Source organism: Theropithecus gelada, chromosome 1 (assembly GCF_003255815.1).
Source record: "Theropithecus gelada isolate Dixy chromosome 1, Tgel_1.0, whole genome shotgun sequence".
In the NCBI taxonomy this organism is placed as follows: Eukaryota; Metazoa; Chordata; class Mammalia; order Primates; family Cercopithecidae; genus Theropithecus; species Theropithecus gelada.
The window spans coordinates 54,853,755-54,878,355 of NC_037668.1; the positions used below are offsets into that span (position 1 = coordinate 54,853,755).

The following is a 24,601-nucleotide window of genomic DNA, read 5'->3' on the forward strand; positions in this document are numbered from 1 at the left end:
GGCTGGAGCGTAGTGGCACAATCTCAGCTCACTGCAGCCTGCGCCTCCTGGGTTCAAGCGATTATTGTACCCCGGCCTCCCGAGTAGCTGAGACTACAGGTGCATGCAACCACATCTGGCTCGTTTTTGTATTTTTAGTAGTGATGGAGTTTCACCATGTTGGCCAGGATAGTCTTGAACTCCTGACTTCAAGTGATCTGCCCGCCTTGGCCTCCCAAAGTGCTAGGATTACAGGTGTAGGCCACTGTGCCTGGTCCACAAAAGGCTTTTTGTCCTTAAGCTTCAAGAGCACCCTCTAACCACCCACACCTCCTGGGGCTGAGGAGCAGTTCAGGGGGAACACCTGAAACTGCTCCCAGCCCCATGACCTAGGAGGGAACTAGTTAACTAGCCCAGAGCAGAACTTCCAGGAAACAGTGCCAGGTTGCCCTCGCCACTGGGCAGCCAGGAGGGGGCAGTGAGGAACTGGTGGAGGCAGCAAGTAGGGAGGACAGCTCCTGAGCAATGTGTGAGGGCTGCCTGCGATTATGGGTTCCTGTAATCATGTGTTGGTTTGTGTCCTTGTGTAAACGACAGGGATCTGCGCACAATATGTGCACTGGTCCTCATGTGTGCCCACTCGTGTGTCTCTATGAAGCCCCAGCCCATACCCAGGGAATCCACTTTGTTCTTAGGCAGCCAAGGGTGCAGACACTTCTGCTCTAACAGTCTGGGATAGGCAGGCCCTCAGCCAAGCTCACTGTATTTCAAAGCAAGAGCAAAAATGACCATCACCATTTACTGCCCTTATAAAAGTGGGCACCAGGGAGTGGGGCAAGTAAGAATGGAAACCTTTAACAGGCTCCCTACAACGTTAAAGCCCTCAATGATTTTGGATGGAGACTCAAGCTGTTTCAGTTGCATGGTAGACACAGCATTGGGCTCTGGCTAGAGACGGGCCTGTGTTTGAACCACGTTCTGTTCCTGGCCAGCTGTGATCTCAGGCAACTGTGAACCTGTTTCTCTCCTGTGTAAAATGGGGGACCCTTGCCTCTTAAGAATGAAATAAAAGATACGCCGTCTTTGGCAGGTAGTGGGCGCTCAATAAATGGTTATTCTTCTTAGGATCAGCCCAAGGAGGTGAAGAGACTTGCACAGGGTCACAGCTCCCGAGTGGCAGGGCCAGAATTCAAGCTCAGGCCTCTCTCTTCCCAGAGCCACATTCCTTCCCTCCAATTCCCTAGCAAGGGCGGCTCCCGAACCACCATTTTGTCTTCTGCCAGGGCGGGCGTCTGGCTGCCTGTCAGTCACTGGCCTTGGGAAGCCAAGTGCTGACTAAACACAGGCCTGAGCAGACGGGTGGAGGGAAGGGGCTTTGCAGGGGCGAACTGGCTCCGCGGCCCCCTTCTCTGCACCACCACCTCCAGCGATGAGCTCAGAGCGGCTGGCGCAGCAGTTGCTGACAATTCAAAACTTCTGCCCCCTCTCCTGGGACGCCAGTGGGTGACTCTCCGAACAGCAGGCGTGACCCGCAGAGTCACCAACTCTGCTCCCACCCCTCTCCCGGGGGCCACTACACTGTGTCTGCTGGGTCCGGAACTGGGTGTCTGCTCATAAATTACCCCCAGGGACAGTTACCCGCAGCAGCTGTGCTTGGAACAACCGTTGCTTCCTGGGTAGGTCATTTTTTGGGTCAGAATACAAACCCAGCCCCCTCGCCTTCCTCAGGCAGAAGGGGCATGCAGCAGCCTAAACCTTTTATCGGATTCCATTGTAAATCGTTCTATTTAAGGTAAGTTGCTTGGGTCTGAAAGGCAGACAAGATGCCGGCCAGATGTTGGGCGCAGCATCAGCATTCAGCCTGTACTCCTCTCCTGCTTGATGCAAACAGTTGCCAGTCTCCTGCGGCCCCAGCACACCCCCTTTCTCATGGTGAGAAGGGGACTGGGTATCTGGGCCTGCAGGCCCTCCAACCTGGGTCTCCTCCTAAATTGAAATGGTTTCCAGCCTTCTGCACATGGTGCACTTTCTGCACCCAAAAGCCTCCTGCCCTTCAGGCCCACCCACACTGGAGCCCCCTCCTGAGCTCTGGCCACCACCTGTGACTATTAGTATCACTTCCTTCTAATCTCTTGTCCCATTAAAACAATACCACAAACACCAGAGGTGGCTGAGTGGCTACAAAGACTTTATCAAATTATTTAAAATGTTGGCATTTAAGTATTCATGTGTATCCAGTTACATGGAACCTTCAGGTCAATGGGGCGCAAAGGTGGTATACACACGATGAGCCTGGCAGGGAAGCAAGTAAGACCAGGCTTGGAGCTACAGGGCTTTAAAAAAATTGGATGTCTTTCTGAGGGTCTGAGAAGAACAGGGCAGAATAGGAAAGGGTCACTTTAGGGGTCTGGCTTAACCCACTGCCCAGATCTCCAACTGAAGAACTCCTTTCCCATCCTCAAGGGAAGAGGGCCTGTTTTCAAACAGCGTCCCTACTACACATACACGCATTCCCTAAAATCTTGATGTGGCAAACACACCCAAGAACCCACTGGAATATGTCCTTATAAATATGTTTGTATCAGAGAAAGCAAGGCACTTCGGGAGCATTATGGCTTACTCTACTACATGTACATCATTCTAGACAGAAAGTAAAACTTGGTTAGTTCCTCAAGTGAATTAACTGAATAAACTTAATACAATAACAAAATTGTTCCCTAACCCACACTGAGGCACGGTTAAAGTGAACCCACACTGAGGCACAGTTGAAGTGAACACGGCAGGAGGCACACAATGAGGCACATCTCTGTGCGACACCTGGTCCCAGGTCAGCTGGACCCCAGCAGGGCTCAAAGCCTGATGCCTCCAGGAAGCCTGACAATCTCTCATGAGCAAAGCCCCCTGGCCTTGGAGCACTGGCTCCCTCCCTCCCCATGCCCTGAGGTCAGGTGAGGGGCCACAGTGGGAGGTAGTCCTAGAGCAGAGCTGGGACACGGTGGGAATGCTTAAGCAGGGTCACCAAAACCACAGAGACCTCAATCTGTCCAAGTTGGCGCTGCAGAGTCGGAGGATCGGCGCCACGGGAAGAGATTTCACATTAGCCCTGACAACACCGCCTCGGCTATGCAGTGACATTGGCCAGGGTCGTTTCTGAGGGCGCTCGAGCTTCCACTAGAGGCGAGCTGGAGCCTGGGCCAGCTGCTCTGAGCCTCCAAGGGCTGGCTGAGCCTGCCTCCTCCCCCGAGCTGCTCCTTTGGAATGTACCCATCTCACAACCAAGGCAAAGCCACAAGTCGCTTCTGACACTATTGGAAGCTGGGCCCCAGGGCCACAGGAATGGGGGCAGGTCCCCTGGGCGGGGTGAACCAGGAAGGGAGGAAACTCCTTGGCTTCAGAGCTTAGGAGTCCTTATGGTCCATTGTTCCATACTCTCACTAGCTTAGGCCCAGATTAAATAATCACTAAACTTTGCATTCTGTGTTACGTGAGTCCAAAAACAGGATTACCTGCATTGGGTCCTTTATCATCTTAAAGGGCTCTAGGTCTAAAGAAGCCTTTTTTTTTTTTTTTGGTGCATATGCATAAGTGGAGCCCAGAGGGCCTCTCAGCTCACTGGGTCCCCGGCCCCCCGAGTTGAGGAGGCTTCGCAAGGCCGGCTGCTACAAAGTGCCGAGCTTGGCTGCATAGATTTTAATGAGAGCGTCAGGCAGAGCTGTGCTGTTGCTCTCCGGGACTTGCAGATCATTACCAAACCAGCTGTAGGATGAGAACACAGCACATCGAAACCCTAGGAGGTCACTGAGCTAATGATCTAATCCTACCTTCCGCAGGCAGTGCCCCTCCCCACCTCCTCCTGCCCCCAGTCCTTTCCACGATGGACTCAGTCCATTCCAGAAGGCAGGCCAACACCGCCCCCTTCAAGGTCAGAGCAGAATGACAGTGAGTGGCTCTAGCTCTCCCTTTTCCGGAAAGGAGGAGGATGGGGGTAATTCAGTCAAAGCCATTAGGTCCAAACCCTGGCCTGGCCAGGCCCCAGGTCTCCTATTTGGGAGAACCACTGCCCTCTGCCTGCCTCTCTAGCTACTGCTGGGCTGTGGCCCAGACGCCTTCAACGGCCATTTTAGGGTTCTGATGAAAGCGCCTTCGGCTTCTAAGGTGCAGGCTGGGAAACAAGGTGGGGGTCCACATAGCCTGGTGTCTCAGCATGGAGCTTGGTGCCAAGTCCTGTGCCAGAGACACCTGATCTGGAGAGAGGGAAGAGGGCACACTTGGGAGTGGCCACGGCAGGAGTGCATCCTGGCCCCTACAGGCTCAGTCCCCACACCCTGAGCTCCAGGAAAGAAAGCAGAGGGGAAGCGGCCAGCAAGGGCACAGAAGCAGAACCCATGACTACACTCTCCCCTCAAGCCGGAGGGCTTTACGAGGGCTTTGGCAATTACTACGACTATTTGCTGTGCTGGGTAGGGACAGATCCTGTTTCTCTTTGTTTCAGGGCTCTGAAAGCCGGAGAAGCCAGCAGAAGCCGATTTCAGCATACGAGGCTACACAATAGTTAGGGCAGAAGAGAAGAAGCCTCACTGTTGGTTAGAGCTGACCAGTTTTTTTCTGAATAATAGCACCTGTGTATTAGCTCTGCGAAAAGCAGGGAGGGAGGGAGGGAGGGAGGGAGCTTCACCGTGTGCAGTGAGGGGAGCTGGAAACAGGACCTGGAGCCCCTCTGCCTTTCAGCCTACTTCACGGCTGCCAGGCCCCCCAAGGCAGGTACCGGCACGGCTGGCAGCCTGAGGAACTGAAGTTTCCACAGTTGGCAGAATCTTTGTTTAAATTGGGGAAATAAAAGGGGGAGGAGTTGCAGAGGAATTGAAAACAGCACCTGTCACAGCTGCCTATCCCCCTCCTTCTCTCACTACTTCTGGTCCCCCAAAAGGGCTGGTCCCAAGGCTATGTGGTTGGTTGGTGACAGAAAAGGGGCAACAAAGAATGACAAGAGAGGCTATGAAGGTTTGAGCAGCACTGACAGGGCTGGCACAGACCCTGAGCCCTCCTACTGGGACCCTAACCTATGGTGAGGTCTGGAGTAGCAATACAGCCGAGAAAGCTCTGCCCAGACTCCAGTAGGTGCCCATTCTTTGGTCCCAGAAAGCACAGGTGACTTGGAATCAGGAACTCTGGGCTCTAGCTATGTCACTATCCAATTGTGTGACCTTGAGCAAGTCACTTCCCATCTCTAGGCCTCAGCACCCTTAAAGGGTGGGACCCATGGGGCTCCACTGTTCTTCCAGTCCTGCAGCTCCAAGTCTTCAGGCTTTGCTCCTGACAGCCAGAAGAGGCCCCTGTTCTCATGTGTCAGGGACAGTTTGGTCATGGATACTAGAGGTTAAAACTGGGCTGTGTTGCCTGAAGGCATCTAGAGGTGGTGGTGGTGCATCCTGAACACCATACTCACCAAAGGGATCCTGGGAGGGAGGCAACAACTCCAGCCTACAGAAAGGCATCATTTTTGGGCAGAGGAGGTGAGACATTCTTTAGAGGCTTGATGCCTTCTGGAATAAAGGGCATCCCAGGCATAAGAGATCGTTTAGCACAAGGCAGGCCCACCCTGCTGATTAGGGCAAAGGGTGAGGCAGTCTGGCCGTTGGAGCCTTTGGCCTGCTCTGCCCTTTCAGGGCACAGGAAAGGGGCCAGCTGTGTCCATTCAGGCCACTCCCCTTGCTTTAGAACCAGAGAGTGGCTGGCATTATTTGAAGTGGCTGAGGGCACGGGTTTTAGAAGACTGTAGTTGAATATGGCTCCTAAGGGAAGGCCCCATCTCCAACGGAAACCCGATCAAAGGAATCTGCTTTGGGATTTCTCCTTCCCTTCAATATGCAACAGGCACTTGAAGGAAAGAGGGAACATCCCAGCTACTGAACTTCAGGAGCCCCACAGGGCCTGACAATGGGGAGAGGAAATACATGTTGATTTGGAGGAAGCACTTGGATATATCTTTGGTTGCTTCAGGGAAAGCTTTGGCCCCTTAAAATTACTTTTTTCCTCCCCTTTCTCCCCTACGGATCTGTTGGGGTTGGCATCAAAGAAGGCAGGTAGGAAGGAAAGAAAAAGAAGGTGGACAACAGGCAGAAAGCGTTAATCCGACCAGTCGTCCTCATCAAATTCAGAGGAATCATCTTCTGAGTCACTGTACTCAACAGCAATGCGACGAGACAAGATGGTGGCCACGTCATTGCCCACAACATCCCGCTTCTCTTGTTCCCGCTGCTCCTCAACCCTGCGCAGCTGAAAACCTGGTGGCAAAGAGACAGAGGGGTGAGGAAGGCGTGTCCTCAGCCTTGGAATCCATCTGGAACTGGGTAAGGGGGAGTGGCCACCAGTGGGTAAGGGGTATTGCAAAGGACAGAGAAAAAGAAGGTTGTTATGGAAAAGCAGAAGATGAGTGTATGAAACTGGTGAGGTGTGTCTGAAAGGCAGCCTGCTGTCCTTTCTGGTTTACACACTTTCAGGCTGGTAAAGACTTCTCATGAGGCTTTGAAGTGGGGAGCAGGCACCACATTCCATCCAGCAGATCCTCAGCCTGCCCAATTCCATCAATTATAATGGGGCTCAGCTGCCATAGACTGTCCTCTCTAGACTAGAAGTTTTTTGAGGATCACAAACAGAACAAACCACGATAACCCCTTGGGACCACACCTGGCCCCTTGATAGAACAAATGCTCCAATGTTCCAGGAGGGTGAAATGATGAAGCGGGAGGGGAGGGGAGGGAAGAGGAGAAAAAGAGGAGATAAAAGAAAATGGGAGAAAAAAGGGGTGAGAAAGAGGGCAGGGGGCAAGGAAGGAAGACACGAAGGGCAGAGCAGTGAAGAAGGCTGGGGGTTGCTGAGTCCAGTTGAACAAAGGCCCACTAGGACAGTGATTCTTGTTTTTCTCGAAGGCACAAAACCCTTCAGAGAAACTGATGAAAAATGGGGATCCTTTCCCAAGAAAAAAAATGCATGCAAACACGCATAAGCATACATTTCCAAGGACTTCAAAGATCCCAGCTTAAGAATCCTTTACTGCCGGGCGCGGTGGCTCACGCCTGTAATCCCAGCACTTTGGGAGGCCGAGGCAGGCGGATCATGAAGTCAGGAGATCGAGACCATCCTGGCTAACACGGTGAAACCCCGTCTCTACTAAAAATACAAAAAATTAGCCGGGCGTGGTGGTGTGCGCCTGTAGTCCCAGCTACTTGGAGGCTGAGGCAGGAGAATGGCGTGAACCTGGGAGGCGGAGCTTGCAGTGCGCCAAGATCGCACCACTGACTGCACTCCGAGTGAGACTCCATCTCAAACAAACAAACAAAAAAAAAAAAAAAAAGAAAAGAATCCTTTACTTTTAAACCAAGGTGGAAAGAAATCTCAATCTCCATATTTTCAAGGTGAAGCCTTTTCTCAGGCTGCTCCCAGACCTAATGTCCCAATCTCTCCCCACCCAATGAAAGCTGTTTCCTGGGAAGGGCAAAGGGACCCCTTCACCCATCCCCCAATCAATCATCCCAGCTTCAGAAAGACAAGGCTCCATAGTCCCAGACCCACCACTGAAATTTACCTTGACGGATGGCTGAAAGCAGGTCGCTACGGGCATCACTCACAGCAGGCAAGGAGGACTTGGGCTTGGTGGTATCAGAAAGCGGTGGTGGTACAGCAGGCTGGCCATCTGCACCAGTGAAAGGGGGAGGAGGGGGCCCCGGAGGAGGAGGAGGAGGGGGAGGAGGAGGTGCTCCTCCTGTTGGCTGAGACAACGGAGGTGGTGGCAGAGTTGGGTAGTCAGTTGCCGGTGGTGGAGGAGGAGGTGGAGGGGCAGCAAAATCAGGGTGAGGTGGGAAAGATGGGGGTGAGGGTGGTGGAGGCGTCCCTGGAGACCCAAATCCTACAGGTGGTGGTGGAGATGGGATGCCTATCATTGGAGGCGGAGGTGGCGGAGGGGCAGGTGGTGGAGCAAACCCAGGTTTAGGACCTGCTGGAGAGCCTAGAGGAGGAGCTGGTGGTGGATGGCTTGGGCTGACCACACTGGATCTTTTGGGTCCAGCCAAACCAGATCCTCTTTGGTTGTCCACTGGGTAACTAAAAGGCCAAAGAAAAAAGACTCACCATCACCCTTAGAATGCAAACACCTACCTACAGTTAGCCTTGTCTATAAGCCGAGGTTTATCTTGGTTGACTATACCATTTCACTTTGGCTTAAACAGAAAGAAAAACCTACAGATGGTCAGAACAGACAAATAATGAAATAAGCAGCCTTGTAAGGTAATGAGCTTCCCACCAGTAGAGGAGGATAGCCAGATTGAGTAAAACTACCCGAAAGAAGTGGACTTGAGATTCCTCTATCAGGTAAGGGCTAGCTGAGACATCTCTCAGACCCCTCTGCCTTTCCAGCTCTAAGGGGAAGGCACCCTCCCTCCCTTTCTCTAAGAAGGATGGTCCATGGCAGTTGCTAATTTAATCCTGGAGCCAGGTTAAGGGTGCATGCAAGAAAGAACTGGAATAAAAATTCAAACACCACCCACACACTAGGCTCTGTTTCTCAGGCTATTAACATTCACCAGCATTGGAGAGGGCAGGAAACCCAAGCCAGGCTGACCACACCTGAGTGGGATATAGATTTAGGTGAATGCATCTTCAGTGCTCATGTGGGAAAATCCTGAGAGAGAATGAATCTCAATCTGAGAATCCGCAGAGATGGGAAATGAATGTGCCACCAGACTCTTGACCCAGGCCTGAAAGAGGATTACGGCTACACCTCTCCTGGGATCAGATTTGCTTGGCTGCAGCTGCAAGGTCTCAGGCCATGTGTGAAGCAGAAGGTTTTCTTTTTCCACCCTTGTATCTGCCCTGCACTAACAGCTACGCCTTAGAAAAGCAGCCATTTTGGAATTTTCCACAGACCTTCCAGTCTTAGCTGCATCTGACAGGGCCACCAGCAGGAAGTGATTTGGGAAGCAGAAGGAGATTTGGGATTAATGGTTTCTAGGGCCAAGAAGAACGAGGGGAGAGGAGGAGGGCAGCACTGCTTTAGGTCTCCATCTGAGGGGTCCTCAACATATTCAATCTCTAATTAAGCAGTATCCAAAGAGAAAAGTGCATCTTTCAAAGCTCTCATTTATCAGGCATTAGAAGGGACAAAAGTAACGGAGAAAACAGTGCAATCTGAACAATTCTCAGATCTCTTTTCAGTCATTACTGCCTAACACTTCCATTGTACACCTCTGCCAGGGACACTGACAAATATAAAAATGGACGAATTTGGAGTTTCATCCCCCTTTTCCCTTTGTTTCATTGTTTCTGGAGATTCAACATAGCAGTGAAACTAACCAGAAGCACTAAGAGAGGAAGTGACTCTATGCTAGGTTCCTAGACAACTGGGCAACGTATCTGCTAACTATTTCCTGAAGAGCGGATTGTACCACTTCATTTCATGATGAGTTAAAGTTAAGGAAAAGGCCTGTGCGGCACAGTGGCCCATGCCTGTAATCCCAGTCCTCTGGGAGGCCGAGACGGGCAGATCATGAGGTCAGGAAATCGAGACCATCCTGGCTAACACAGTGAAACCCCATCTCTACTAAAAATACAAACAATTAGCTGGGCGTGGTGGCAGGCGCCTGTAGTCTCAGCTACTCGCGAGGCTGAGGCAGGAGAATGGCATGAATTCAGGAGGCGCAGCTTACAGTGAGCCAAGATCACGCCACTGTACTCTAGCCTGGGTGACAGAGACTCTGTCTCAAATAAACAAATAGGGAGGCCGAGACGGGCGGATCACGAGGTCAGGAGATCGAGACCATCCTGGCTAACCCAGGGAAACCCCGTCTCTACTAAAAAAATACAAAAAAAAAAAAAACTAGCCTGGCAAGGTGGTGGGCGTTTGTAGTCCCAGCTACTCGGGAGGCTGAGGCAGGAGAATGGTGTAAACCCGGGAGGCGGAGCTTGCAGTGAGCTGAGATCTGGTCACTGCACTCCAGCCTGGGCGACAGAGCAAGACTCCGTCTCAAAAAAATTAAAAAATAAAAAAATAAATAAATAAAGTTAAGGAAAAAACAAGAAAGAAGGTGGTAACTTCTATTTGTTTGAGTCTAGGCTAAACAGGAGTAGTTAAGAATATAGGTTCTGGAGTCCAACTGACCAATCAGGGCTCTGCCCTTACTGGTTGTGACCTTTGGGTCATTTCATTGACTCCCCCTGTGCCTCAGTTTACTCATTATAACATCAGAATAACAGTACTTATCTCAAAAGAGGACTCCAATGGGAATGAAGCAACATCTATATAGAGTGTTAATTATTTCTATGATCTAGACAGTCTTGTTTGAAGTTATTTTAGTGATCCTGACCTAGGGTTTTAACTCTTTTTTTTTTTGGTCTTGCTTTGTCACTCAGGCTGGAGTGCAGTGGCATGATCATGGCTCACTGCAGCCTTAACCTCCCTGGCTCAAGCGATCCTCCTACCTCAGTCTCCTGAGTAGATGGGACCACAGGCGTGTGCCACCAAGCCTGGCTAATTTTTTTGGTTTTTAGTAGGGATGAGGTCTTGCTATGTAACCCAGGCTGGTCTTGAACTTTTGGCCTCCCAAAATGCTGGGATTACAGGCGTGAGCCACTGCTCTTGGTCCATCCTTTTGTTCTTGAGTGTATAACCACCGATAGTGGATGGAGTAGGTACCACTATTTACCTGAATTCTGCTGGTGGAGGAGGCAAGTTGTCCTCAGAGAAGGAAGGAGAAGGTGAAGAAGCAGAGTCTGACTGTGGTGGTGGCGGATAGCTACTTGCATCCACGTTTTCAACACAGCCAATGCTGCCATTCTGGTACACCAAGGTGGGTGGATACCTGTCAATGAACCGAATGCCAAAAACTGTCATTTAAAGAGCCTGAGTGGGTTTTTTCTTCTTAAAAGGTACTACAAAAATGCATTTGATACAAAAGCTATTAGGGAGAAATAAAATAGGTATATTTCCCACATATTTTCTGTTACACTGAAATTTTATTTTAAGACTAAATATTCTATTGTCAAATATATCCCAGATATTTCTGCTGAATTGTTTGTAGTAACAGGATTCAACCCAGATTATCAAAACTGCTCCTTGCCCAGTGTTGGCCTTATCAAACCCAGCAGTTCTTTTAAATTATCTCCCCAGTGTCAGGTGCAGATATACCTGAATCCCAAAGTCCTGTGGCAAAGGGTGAAGCCAAATCCCAGAGGCTAGTGAGCTGCAAACACGTGACTGGCACACAGCCTGATTTTGAGGTCAGCAAGCCTCTGGAAAGCTGGAAGGCCAAGGAGGCACTGGATTGCAAAATCAAGCTCAGGATGAATGCAGGGTGCTATGTGGTAGTAAGTGTGGTCTTTCTGCCAGGTCTCTTATCAAACAAAATGAGCTGACGATTAAAGTAGGGTGCTAGGGCTTGCCTCATGAAAACCTGTCCCTCAGTGCACTGGGCCTTGGGTGAATTTGTTCTGGGTGAACAACAACAAAACTTCAAACAAGCACAAATACACCAAGCATCAGCTAACAAAATCTGGCCTGCTCTGCTCCACTTCCCCCTCTTTCCACTATTGTTGGGGTCTAAAGAACTCATCTAAAACAGACCCCAGGGAGAACAGAGTTGGAGGAAACTAACTGAATCAAAAGATGCTCTGATGTGGAAAATCCCCAAGGCCTGGAGCCCTGGAGCCTTGGCACGTCTCTTTATAGGTTCACCAACAGGCATGTCCAGATAGACTAACCATGAAGCCCCAACTCCAAACCGCCTGGACAACAGGAAAACGGGAGACAAATCCTCATCTTCCTACTCCACAAATAAAAGACACACATGGGTAGCTGGCATTCTGAACACACAAGCTTCTGGCCTTAGAGTCACTGAACCTATGACAAGTGCCTGTCTGAACAGTGCTACTGACCCTAGCCCCACCCAATCAGTAGTGAAAAGGGGTCCATGGAACAAAATGGCCCCCTTTACTGGGAGGTGAAGGTAATGAAGGTACCCTCAGGGCTGATTTCCCAGTAGAGAAAAAGGTTCGTTTTTTCTTTCACCATCTTCATCACTCTTTAAAACAGATCTCTTAATCCACGAAGAACAAGTGTCAGAAGTGTCAAGATTTTTAAAAGTCGAGATTTTCATGGTAGAGTTATTTCTAAAAGCAAGAACAACTCAACTCTTTTCTTTTATCATTCCTAGACACCCAGCATAGGCTGGCATGGTTCTCTGACAGCCATGATGCAATGTATTTAGAGAAAAAACCAGGGCGACATTCATGCCAAGCAGTCATGGTGACTTGGCTTTGAATGTCAACCAGGTCAGACACCAGGATAAGCATCAAACCAACCTTTAAAACCATCTTTTCCCCCCTTTAAACCTCCAGTGTGATTTGGTATTGGGAAATGGGGTCAGACTGACACCTCTTATTTCTCCACAGAGATATATAGCTTCAATACTGGCCGAGCAACCTTTCCCACACTGTCTATGAGGTCTGCATTCAGTCCCTTGGCCAGCCTCTCTCCCAAGACTGACAAAGGCTGACTGAAAAGTTGCTTTGGTGATGTGAACAGCTTTCTTGCCTGGCCCTCCCCAGCCCTGAGAGTGAAATGCCCAGTTCTTAGGCATGACCTTCAAATCAATGCTCTGGAGGCAAAGGATTCCCAAGACCACTTTTCTTCCCTTTCCAGTCTTTTCTCTGGGGCCCTTAGATGTGTGTCTCGCAGAGTAAGGGCACTAGGAGTCATGGGCTTTCTTTTCCAGACCCCTCCAGTCACCTCATTTAAATTGCTGAGTCTCTTGATTTATTTAGCAAATTTTAATCACCAGATGGATGCACTTTAAAGTAGCTGATTAACAGTGGTATTGATCTAAGCCACAGAGACAGACTTCAGGGGGTGTGAAAGGTGTCACACCAGAGCTGTCAGACTGTTGTCCCCACTCCCTTCAAAGAATGCTACCAACAGTACAAAAGCATTACCTACCCAGAAGGCCCCAGCTTTTCTTTGGACTCCACAAATTCTTGTCCCATCTTCATTTTCTCCCACTCTTCCTTACGTGTCTTGATTTTACGTGGGTTTACATTCCCTCGATTTGGATTATCTTTCTTTTCTTTCTATAATGAAAAGGAACAGGAAGGTCTTTGTAGAACATTTTCCAAAGTTCTTCATTAAAATTCTACCCATCTTCATGGATGCATATCTAAGAGATGATTTGCCTAGACAACACATAATAACTACAGAACTTATAGAATTACTGGGTTTGAAGTGACCTAGAGGCCATCTAATCCAAACCATCCCTGGGTGAAACATTTGCTCAATCCCACACTCAAATGCCTCCAGCAACGGGAACCCCACTTCCTCTTTGGATAACTCATTCATATTTTTGAAAAGCTCTAATTGCTAGAAGTTAGTGAACAGCTATTTATTATTTGCTTGGCTCCAAAGGTCAGTCAAGAGAGATGAGATGTAATGAGACCTGCAGTTATCTGGGGCATATATAAGAAAATAGTTTAAATAAAACAAAACAAAACAAAACCCAATGAAGAATTTTTCAGCCTGTGCAGCTGCTCTTGCCCCTGGCACTCTCCTGGGCCTCCTAGCAGCCATGCTAATGGGACTGAGGTTGCAACTGGTAGGTCACATACATACCAGGGAGAGTCTATGGGGAGGGAGAATCTCCGAAACCTACATATATATCCCCCCACCTTAGCCCCACCCAGTCAGTAGTGAAGGCATTAAACTGCTCCTTTTGCAAATCAAACACTGCAGAACCTTGTGCTGATCTCTGAGAAATGAGCTGCAAAACTGGCGGAGAAGGGACTAGCCTAGCTTGAGTGTCCAGCAGAGTCAGGTGCAAATTGCAAGAGAAATAAATGGTGAATAGAAAAGTCAATTTCTAAAACTCAGCCTGAATATACTCAATTGTTAATAGCACTGGGGGGAACAAACACATTTTTGGTGTGATTTATACTTTCATCTTGGTTGTGCTTGGTGTGGACACATTTTTTTAAGAGTTTCACCTGGCATCCAAGCAAGCAGCCACTCGAAATGATTACTTCACATAAGACTGGCTTCCTTTTTATCCCCCTCCACAATCGTGCCTACTGATGTGGAGAACAGAGGCCCCTTTCCCCTCACCCTATGCTTTCTCTTCTCTTTCATGATATCCTTGGTGTCCTGCAGCATCTTCTCCTTCCAAAGATCAAAGAAGTATGAAGGGTCTGTGTAGAATTTGAGTGCCTCTTTTCCATCGTCCCTGGGATAGAAATGAAGACAAGTAGCTGTCAGTAGACAGATGAGCTCCCAACCAAATCCAATATTCCAAACACCTACCAGTTAGCAGTTTTTACACCAAGGAATCAAGAAGTCATTTGAATCGATTGCATACCTCCTCTCCCATACCAGCATTTCAATGCCCCCGAATGGCACCTCTCTACTTATCAGACTTTTAAAGAACCTTAGCCTTACTTTCAATTCCTGGTAGATGAATTTGCATTGTCAGGGCAAGAACAGGTGATAGCAGCAGGGATCCTGATTACTTCTAATGATCTGCATGGCCACAGAGAGCTCCCTGAGGATATTCGGATATCCTGGTACATCAGAGGGGATTTCTACCACTGGTTCCTCTTTTCCCACCAGTTCCGCAGGACTCTTTAGGAAACATCAGTAGCTTCCTACCCACCGGAAACCTGTGTACACATATGGGGGTTCATGTGTATGCATATGTACACATATATACATGAAAAGTGTGTGTGTACGGCTGTTATTTCTCTGCACACACAGAAAACCAGCCACAGCACTCCACCTTCTTGCTCCCTTCTAGAATAGCTCAGCATCCACACACACCCCAACCACAAGGGGGCTTCAGTGAGAAAAGAGGGCCAGCTGTTTTAAGACCACAAGGTTTAATCACCAGTTCCTAATTAGTGGCTGTGCCAGTGGGACAGAGTAAACTATTGAGTGTCCATATAAGGGCTATCTGCCAGACTCAACGGTCCTGGTTGGAATCTTGCACTTTGGCATGGATAAGGTCCTCTCGCTATCCAGAAAGTATGTGCTTAGGAGTGAACATTTATCTTAACATTATTCTGAACTAAAAAGAAATGGAAAGGCAATTCTATTCCCTGCCCTCCAATCCTATCACAACACAGAAAGTGCTTCCAAATAAAATAAAACATTAATAATTTCTATATTACATCTTCTCCTGAGTTAGATACACCACTACTAATTTCTGTTGGGCCAAGTTCAGATAACTGAGAGGCCATGCTAATTCTGATACTATATGCTAAAAAGAAAAATACCATTAACTGAAGAAAAAAATTCTCGTAATATCATTTGTTTATCTAATCCCACTACACAAACCCTACGTCATACTCCCTACAATATTATCAGTTGTATGACCCCTTTCTGCCCAATAACTCCTCTGCCCAAACCCAACTAGACTCAATAATGGAGGCTGCAGAGTCAAACCTCTGTCCTGCTGTGCTGGTCCCTTTGAAAGCCAAGGGGCAAACATAATTTTACACAGTAAAATGAAGGACAGATGCCATGTACTTTGTATCTGTGTGAGAAGGCTCCCTGAATTGGACTGGTGTCCTTGAATTTCACATGGGTACACACACACACACACTCTACCTTGCAGTGTACACGTCTGATAGAAGACATCCGCCTCCAGCTATCTGTAATTACTTTTTACCTGCTCCAAAGATATGTATGGATGTAAGCAAGATAAATATTCACCTTCTGTCCCTCTTCAGTGGTTTTTTGCAGGATGACAATACTACCAAACCACTAGAGGAGAGGGGCTTTAAGTTGTCTATAAGGCTACGTTCTTTTTCAAGTCCAGGGACAACAGAGTAGGTCCTTTCAGAAGGAAATGTCCAAAGGATGTTCAAAACAAAGTGAACGATGCTCATTTGGAAGAATGCCAATTACTCCTTAAGCTTTGGAAAGACCCCTCTGGGCCCAGAGCAGCCAGTCCAAGAGGCTGGCCCCACTAACACACCCAAACATCTGGTAATCTAGTGGTTTCCAAGTAAGTGGGAGCCTTGCTAGAATGTTGCCCCTGGGATCCATGCTGTAGGACCGCCTTGTAACAAAGTCCTTTTGGTTCTATAATAACTAAATTCCTTGGATGGAATCCAAGATGGACCTGGTTTATATGAAATTAAACTCTGTAGCATGCTATGGTTACAGTAAACTTTCAATATGTATTACATTCACTGTGAATTTCAGAAACCAAACAATAATAAGTGACAAGTGTTTATGGGGTAAATTTTAGTTTCTGCTGCCACAGACAACTTTGGGGTAGGCAGTAAGCTTTTAGATACAATCCTCTCATGTAAACAACTGCTTCAGATAAGAAGACAATTTAGTGTTATTAAACCACAGGTTGAAAAAGGGAGGAGCTAGCCAGCCATTACCTGTAAGGGGTAAGATTGTTGAGAGGGGGAGGAGTATCACAGGTATTGTATGTTTCTAAGACAGGCACCGGGAGAGAGTTTCTGTCAAAAAGCTTCTGGTCTTGAATGGTGGAGCTTCTGAAGGCTTTTCGGGTGTTGATTCCTTGTAGTGACACTGAGAGAAGATGGAAGGCGTTAGAAAATGGACGACAGGCTATTTGAGCAAACACTGAGTCACACCAGTCAGAGAGGCCTCAGCTGCTGCATTTCTTGGCTGCGGCTGTCTGCAGTCAGGCTTTTTTTCCCTCCCCCTCTGGGGAAGCCCCACAAGGCTGTCAGCAGCCCAGTCATTTCACGACTGAACAAAATGAGGCAACACAAAGGTTTACTATGTGGCCAGATCTAGCAGGCCTCTCCTTAGGAGGAATGAATCTTCCAAGTACTTTTATGGTAGCAAAATACGATTGAGGGAGGGGAAATTTGAGAAAGAAGGAATTGGGGGAATGGGAGAAAGGAGTGCATGAGGGTGTGGTGGAGCTAAAAAGGTTCTTTCCAGCACTCAGGCTTGTGTCACTTCAAAGCAGAACTCTATAGGTCTCTGTGATTTCTCCCCTCACTTTTTTTTAATAAATCAGGGGAAAAAAATTCTACAAAACTGCTCAGCAAAGCCTACAAATGCTGAGCTCAGCTTTCTTACCTTCTTCTTCCTTGGGATCCAGCTGAGTGACTTTAACTTGTAGTCGGTCGACCCTCTCAGCAAGGGAGCTTACCCGAGAGGCAAAGGTATTTGCCTGAGTAAAGAGCTCTCCAAAAATGTCCTCTGCATATTTACCTGGAAAGAGCAAAGAAACCAAGTCACTAGTGCATAGAAGTAATGTAAATGGTCAGAAAAACTGGCTACTAAAGATTGTATTCCCTAACCACCAAACACATACTACACACACACATACCCTAAGACGGTTTGGGCTATATGCAGATGACTGCTCTTAGAGAAATACTCTTCATAGTTTAGGAAGTCTGCATATGTTCTATAACTAATAGAGTCTTCTTGACAGATGTGAACAGTCATGAGACTCAAAACAGGCTGAATAAAACTGAAAGGTGTAATGCAAAAAATTAAGCCTGGAAGAACAGATAATATTTCTACACATTTCCAGCCTGGGCAACACGGTGAAACCCCATCTCTACTAAAAATACAAAAATTAGGCAGGTGTGCTGGCAGGCACCTATAATCCCAGCTACTGGAGAGGCTAAGGCAGGGAAATCACTTGAACTTGGGAGGCGGAGGTTGCAGTGAGCTGAGACCAAGCCACTGCACCCCAGCCTGGGTGACGGAGTGAGACTAAAACTAAACTAATAAAATAACACTACACATTTGCCCATAGCCCTTAGCCTCTTATTGTTCTGTAAAAGTACCTTATAAAATGGTTCTGAAAAACAGATTGGGAGTTTAGAGGACATTCTAGGTATCTAAAATTAACATGAAAAGAAATTAGTTCCTCAATGGAGCCTTGAAAGTACAGTGAACAACTATGATTAGTGTGTTAAATGTGAGGGGCCCTGAGCTTATCAACAACCCATAGCAGAGATGTACAAACATAAAGTAGAAAGGTTACTTTATGTTTTATAACTTATAATTTTTTTTTCTTTTTTTGGAGACAGAGTCTCCCTCTGTCACCCAGGCAGCAGTACAGTGGCATGATCTTGGCTCACTGCAACCTCCATCTCCTGGGCTCAAGCAATTCTCATGTATTAGCCTCCCGAGTAGCTGAGATTAAAGATGTGCACCACCATGCCAGGCTAATTTTTGTATTTTTGGTAGAGACGGGGATTTGCCAGGTTGCCCAGGCTGGTCTCAAACTCCTGGCCTCAAGTGATCTGCCCACCTTGGCCTCCCAAAGTGCTGGGATTACAGGTGTTGAGCCACCATGCCCAGCTTGTCACCTACAACTTTCAAAGTCTTTGCTCTAGGTTACAATCCTTCAAATCTACATCTCAGGAACCAAGTGAAAAGCTGAAACTTTCAAGCTCTCTGAAAAGCAGCATACCAGTGGTCTCTTTCCACAATGTCTTGTTTTTCAGAAAAAGAAAAGTTCCGTACTTTCAACCCTGGAATGCAAGGAGAATCTGCAGCCAAAGAAACATAACAGCAATTTGACACTACCTCTATATTGTCATTCCAAGCCACAGGCACATTCTTACTAGGAATGAAAAGTAGTGCATATGAATAAATATACCATCTGAGCTTTTTTTTTTTTTCCCCCCCCAGAGTCTTGCTCTATCCCCCAGGCTGGAGTACAGTGGTGCAAAATCTCGGCTCACTGCAGCCTCTGCCTCCTGGGTTCAAGTGATTCTCCTGCCTCAGCCTCCCGAGTAGCTGAGATTATAAGTGCCTGCCACAACACCCGGCTTGTTTTTTGTTTTTAGTGGAGAGAGGGTTTCATCATGTTGGCCAGGCTGGTCTTAAACTCCTAACCTCAGATGATCTGCCCACCTCAGCCTCCCAAAGTACTGGGATTACTAGCACGAGCCACTGCGCACCTACCATCTGAGCTTCTTGCAAGGTGAAGGCAATCATAAGAGACTGTGCCCAATCAAATGATAATTTTTTTTGAGAACTATTTAAAGTAGGCTTTAATTTCTAGCTTCGAAACTACATTTATGCTTAGTCCATATTTGAGGGGGAAAAAATAGCCTGAAAGGCCAAAACCACACCTTCAGGGTGAACTGCAGCTCACCTTCCCAGTACAACCTGAAGAGTGGGGATAAGACCAATCAACTGCATATTTTGAATTGCTTATTAAGTCAATAAGGACTTCTAATCAAGGAAGAAGCAAGTCCTTGCATACTGATCATTTGTGACCTAAACAATTATGGGAAGCTCCTGGGCTCAAATAACTCAAATCAGCTGATAAGCATTTCTACTCTGCAGGTTGAGGATTTTATCTGATCCCTATTCATAATATGGCTAAGTTCCTACAAAAGCCATACTGTATCATGCTTGTCTAGGTAATGGAAAATTGTGTTTGGAAGGCTAAAACAGAGAAATATGCAACATTATGTGTGGAAAATAAACCAAGCTAAAAAATATCTGTTAAAAATAAAAGGCCAGTCGTGGTGGCTCATGCCTGTAATCCCATCACTTTGGGAGGCCAAGGTGGGCAGATCACTTGAGGCCAAGAGTTCGAGACCAGCCTGGGGAATATGACAAAACCCTGCCTCCACTAAAATTACAAAAAAATTAGGCCAGGCATGGTGGCTCATGCCTGTAATCCCAGCACTTTGGGAGGCCAAGGTAGGCGGATCACCTAAGGTCAGGATTTTGAGACCAGCCTGGCCAACATGGTGAAATCCCATCTCTACTAATACAAAAATGAGCTGGGCATGGTGGCGGGCACCTGTAATCCCAGCTACTCAGGAGGCTGAGGCAAAAGAATCGCTTGAACCTGGAAGGCAGAGGTTGCAGTGAACCAAGATCGCACCACGGCACTCTAGCCTAGGTGACAGAGCGAGACTCCATCTCAAAAAAAAAAAAAAAAAAAAAAAAGCTGCACGTGGTGGCGCACACCTGTAATCCCAGCTACTCAGGAGGTTGAGGCATGAGAATCACTTGAACTTGGGAGGCAGAGGTTGCAGTGAGCCCAGATCGTGCCACTGGCTCCAGCCTATCTCAAAAATAATAATAATAAATAAAATGAAATAAAAGAAAAAAGAAAAATATCAATTAGGCCGGGCGCGGTGGCTCAAGCCTGTAATCCCAGCACTTTGGGAGGCCGAGATGGGCGGATCACAAGGTCAGGAGATCAAGACCATCCTGGCTAACACAGTGAAACCCCGTCTCTACTAAAAAATACAAAAATCTAGCCGGGCGAGGTGGCGGGCGCCTGTAGTCCCAGCTACTCGGGAGGCTGAGGCAGGAGAATGGCGTAAACCTGGGAGGCGGAGCTTGCAGTGAGCTGAGATCTGGCCACTGCACTCCAGCCTAGGCGACAGAGGGAGACTCCGCCTCAAAAAAAAAAAAAAGAAAAATATCAATTAATCTTCCAGCTACTCTGGAGGGGAAAAAAAAAATACCAATCAACTTACACCAAAAGAGTCACCAAGAGTACCTAGGATTTCCTGGTCCTTAAGTGAAGAGGGTAGTGATAGTAGAAGTAGAGGCTCTGTGTGGCACAGTGGTTTTCAAGATAAAATCTTACAAAGAACCTCAACATATAAAACTAGTAACTATAAGATCTCTATTTTAAGAGGAAGTGAAGTGGTGTGAGGGCTTCCCCACTGTCTCATCACCTCAGGCCTGAGGCAGACTTAGAACTATACTATGAGACATGGAAGGAGCAGTTGACTTCAAATCAGAAAATCTGAATCAAAGTCTCAGCTCTTTCTATTTATACTTGTGTACTCGTCAGCAAGTCACAATCTCCCAGCCTTAGTTTCCTCATCTGTAAAGTAGGGATAATACTACCCCATCAAGTTACCATAAGGATTAAGTGAGCTAAAAATGTGAGTTGTTACAATGATATTCTTCCTTATACTCCTCAACCACATTACATGACTTAATGGTATAAATACCTAAGGCCAGGCACGGTGGCTCATGCCTATAATCCCAACGCTTTGGGAGGCCAAGGCAGGTGGATCACTGAAGGCCAGGAGTTTGAGACCAGCCTGGCCAACATGGTGAAACCGTGTCTCTACTAAAAATATAAAACTTAGCCAGGCATGGTGGCATACCATCTTGTAATCCTAGCTACTCAGGAGGCTGATACATGAGAACTGCTTGAGCCCAAGAGACATAGGTTGCAGTGAGCCGAGATCACACCACTTCACTTCAGCCTGGATGACAGAGTAAGACTCCATCTCAAAAAACAAACAAACAAACAACAACCAAACCAAACAAAACAGCGTAAATTCTAAATACCTTAAGTTTTTGTTTTTAACATTTTTTTTTTATTTTTTAGATAGATACTTGCTCTGTTGCCCAGGCTGGAGTACAATGGCACAATCTCAGCTCACTGCAACCTCTGCCTCTCTGCCTCCTGGATTCAAGAGATTCTCCTGCCTCAGACTCCTGAGTAGCTGGAAGTACAGGCACATGCCCAGCTAATTTTTGTATTTTTAACAAAGAAGGGGTTTCACCATGTTGGCCAGGCTGGTCTCGAACTCCCAACCTCAAGTGATCTGCCTTGGCCTCCTCAAGTGTTGGGATTATAGGCGTGAGCCACTGTGCCCAGCCTAAATATCCTAAGTTTTAAGTTTAGAGGAAAATTTTAAATATAATTCCAATTAGTAATTTGATAGTCTCTATTCTTCAAGTGCTAAAATTTACTCCAACTTTTGAAAACAGAAATGTGATATTGAACTAGGGAAAACCAAAGTGTCTTGTTCAGAGTTAAACTTCACTCATTCAGATTACCAAGAGAGACCCAATATCCATCATTATCCAACATTCATAACAGATACCACATTTTGCAAAAGATTCTAGGAAGCAGTCTTCAATTTTTGTTTTTTCCTTAGCAGAACTCTTCAAATGAAATGTTACATGGAAGTAGAACAGGTAAAACTGATTTTTAAAAATGTGAAGTTGCTCTTATTGAAGTCTGAGTGGGAGTCTTGGAGCTCCCCAATGGCATGCCCCACCCCCTCACCCACACTGCAGTCAGTTAGAAACCTAATATCTAGCTTGATTTTCTAATGACCCAAGTGGGGGTTCCATTCTCCTGGGTGGCCACAATACTGATACAAAGTGCTGGCTGGCTGTGCCTGTATTTTCTAAGATACAGCAACCGAATATGCGAAATGCCATCTCACTGTTCTGAGAAAAAAATAAGAATTCTGGATGTGCTGTCACGGAGCAATCTATGGCTGTGGGATTTTTAGTTTTATGCTTTATCCATTCCATAATCAGTCTTTCAGTACTAAATTGAGAAGTTCCACCCAGGTACAATGCACATGAGGCCAAGGTCATGAGCCTGAAGCACATATGAACCCTTCCCTGCACTCCTCTCAGCTAGATGAAATCCCAGTCATCTTTCAAGGTCCCACTCAAATGTAACCTCTTCTATGAAGTCTTCCTTGACCCTGCCTATCCCTACCTGTGCCCCCACTACCCACAGAAAGTATTATTTCCATTCCTACATTCTTTGTGCATCAATAGCATGGAATAGTGGGAGATATATAGGCGTGAGTTATTCGACATTTAATGAGCTTCTACTGGGTGACAGGTACTACACAAGGTAGACACTGGAGTTCAAAGACAAATAACACATGATTACTACCTTCAACAATTTTCTTTTTTGGTTACCCAGGCTGGAGTGCAGCAGCGCCATCTCAGCTCACTGCAGCCTTGACCTTCTGGGCTCAAACGATCCTCCTACCTCAGCCTTCCATCTCAGCCTTCCAAATAGCTGGAAGTACAGGCGCATGCCACCACACCCAGCTAATTTAGTTTATATTTTGTAGAGAAAGGGTCTCACTATGTTGCCCAAGCTATCTCAAACTCCAGGGCCCAAGCAATCCTCCCATCTCAACCTCCCAGAGTGCTGGGATTATAAGCATGAGCCATTGTGCCCAGTCAAGAATTTTTAATTGAGTATGAGACATAGGTGATTTGTGATATAATGTGATAGGATAATACAGGCATATAATGGGAGCTCAGAGGAGCACTCTTAGCCCAACCTGGAAGAGAAGATTCCTGAGCTGGACCTTGAAGGATTAGCTACAGGCAGCCAGGCAGACAAAGATGGCAAGGGCTGTTCAGCCAGGGAGGATAGCAAGAGCACTGTCTGGAAATATGAGACAGCATGGTCTGTCTCAGGAGAACTACTAGTAGGTGATAATTCATTCTTTTTTCCTTTCCTTTTTCCTTCTATTTAATTAATTTATTTGAGACAAGGTCTCGCCCTGTTGGCCAGTGCTGGAGTGGCATGATCATGGCTCACTGCAGCCTTGAACTCCCAGGCTCAAGCGATCCTCCCACCTTAGCCTCCCAACCAGCTGGCACTACAGGTGTGCACCACCACACTTGGGTACTTTTTAAATTTTTGTAGCAATAGGGTCTCAGTATGTTGCCAGGGCTGGTCTCGAACTCCTGAGCATAAGCAATACTTGTGCCTCAGCCTCCTAAAGTACTGGGATTACAGGTGTGAGCCAGTGTGCCAGGCCCCCTTTTTCCATTTTAAAAGACTAAAGTGAAGGCTGGGCATGGTGGATCACGCCTGTAATCCCAACAGTTTGGGAGGCCGAGGCAGGTGGATCACCTGAGGTCAGGAGTTCGAGACCAGCCTGGCCAACATGGTGAACCCCTGTCTCTACTAAAAATGCAAAAAACTGACCAGGCGCAGTGGCTTATGCCTGTAATCCCAGCACTTTGGGAGGCTGAGGTGGGCAGATCATGAGGTCAGGAGATCGAGACCATCCTGGCTAACACGGTGAAACTCTATCCCTACTAAAAATACAAAAAAATTAGCCAGGTATGGTGGTAGACGCCTGTAGTCCCAGCTACTCAGGAGGCTGAGGCAGGAGAATGGCATGAACCTGGGAGGCGGAGCTTGCAATGAGCCGAGATGGCGCCACTGTACTCTAGCCTAGGCGAGACTCCGTCTCAAAAAAAAAAAAAAAAAAAAAAAAAAAAATTAGCTGGGTGTGGTGGCATGCACCTGTAGCCCCAGCTACTCGGGAGGCTGAGGCAGGAGAATCACTTGAACCCAGAGGCAAAGGCTGCAGGGAGCCGAGATCGCGCCATCACACTCCAGCCTAGGCAACAAGAGCGAAACTCTGTCTCAAAAATAAAAAAAATTTAAAAATGAGGCTAGAAAGGAAGACAGGTCTTGCAGGGTCCTGAATGCTAGGCCAAGGAACTTAAATAACTCCACAGTGAAGAAGAGGGGAGAGAAATAGTTGAGATGTGTACTCTGACTATAAAAACACTTGTTACGGCCGGGCGCGGTGGCTCAAGCCTGTAATCCCTGCACTTTGGGAGGCCGAGACGGGCGGATCACGAGGTCAGGAGATCGAGACCATCCTGGCTAACACGGTGAAACCCCGTCTCTACTAAAAAAATACAAAAAACTAGCCGGGCGAGGTGGCGGGCGCCTGTAGTCCCAGCTACTCGGGAGGCTGAGGCGGGAGAACGGCGTAAACCCGGGAGGCGGAGCTTGCAGTGAGCTGAGATCTGGCCACTGCACTCCATCCTGGGCGACAGAGCGAGACTCCGTCTCAA

The 24,601-nt window shown here is 47.4% G+C and overlaps 1 protein-coding gene across 3 annotated transcripts in view; it reads right to left on the reverse strand.

Moving 5' to 3' along the window:
• Window positions 1-2,146: 2,146 nt before the first annotated feature.
• Window positions 2,147-24,601, reverse strand: part of WASF2 (WAS protein family member 2) — a 92,253-nt gene continuing 69,798 nt past the window's right edge. For 2 of the 3 annotated variants that reach the window (XM_025376055.1, XM_025376064.1), the window contains 7 exons: window positions 17,081-17,215; window positions 16,405-16,558; window positions 14,120-14,237; window positions 12,965-13,095; window positions 10,677-10,832; window positions 7,565-8,079; window positions 2,147-6,263 (listed from right to left, as the gene is read on the reverse strand). In XM_025376055.1, the coding sequence (XP_025231840.1) occupies window positions 6,106-6,263; window positions 7,565-8,079; window positions 10,677-10,832; window positions 12,965-13,095; window positions 14,120-14,237; window positions 16,405-16,558; window positions 17,081-17,215 (1,367 nt within the window). In that variant the 3' untranslated portion in view covers window positions 2,147-6,105. The remainder of the gene's footprint in view (window positions 6,264-7,564; window positions 8,080-10,676; window positions 10,833-12,964; window positions 13,096-14,119; window positions 14,238-16,404; window positions 16,559-17,080; window positions 17,216-24,601) is intronic. The other variant, XM_025376071.1, reaches the window with a different exon arrangement.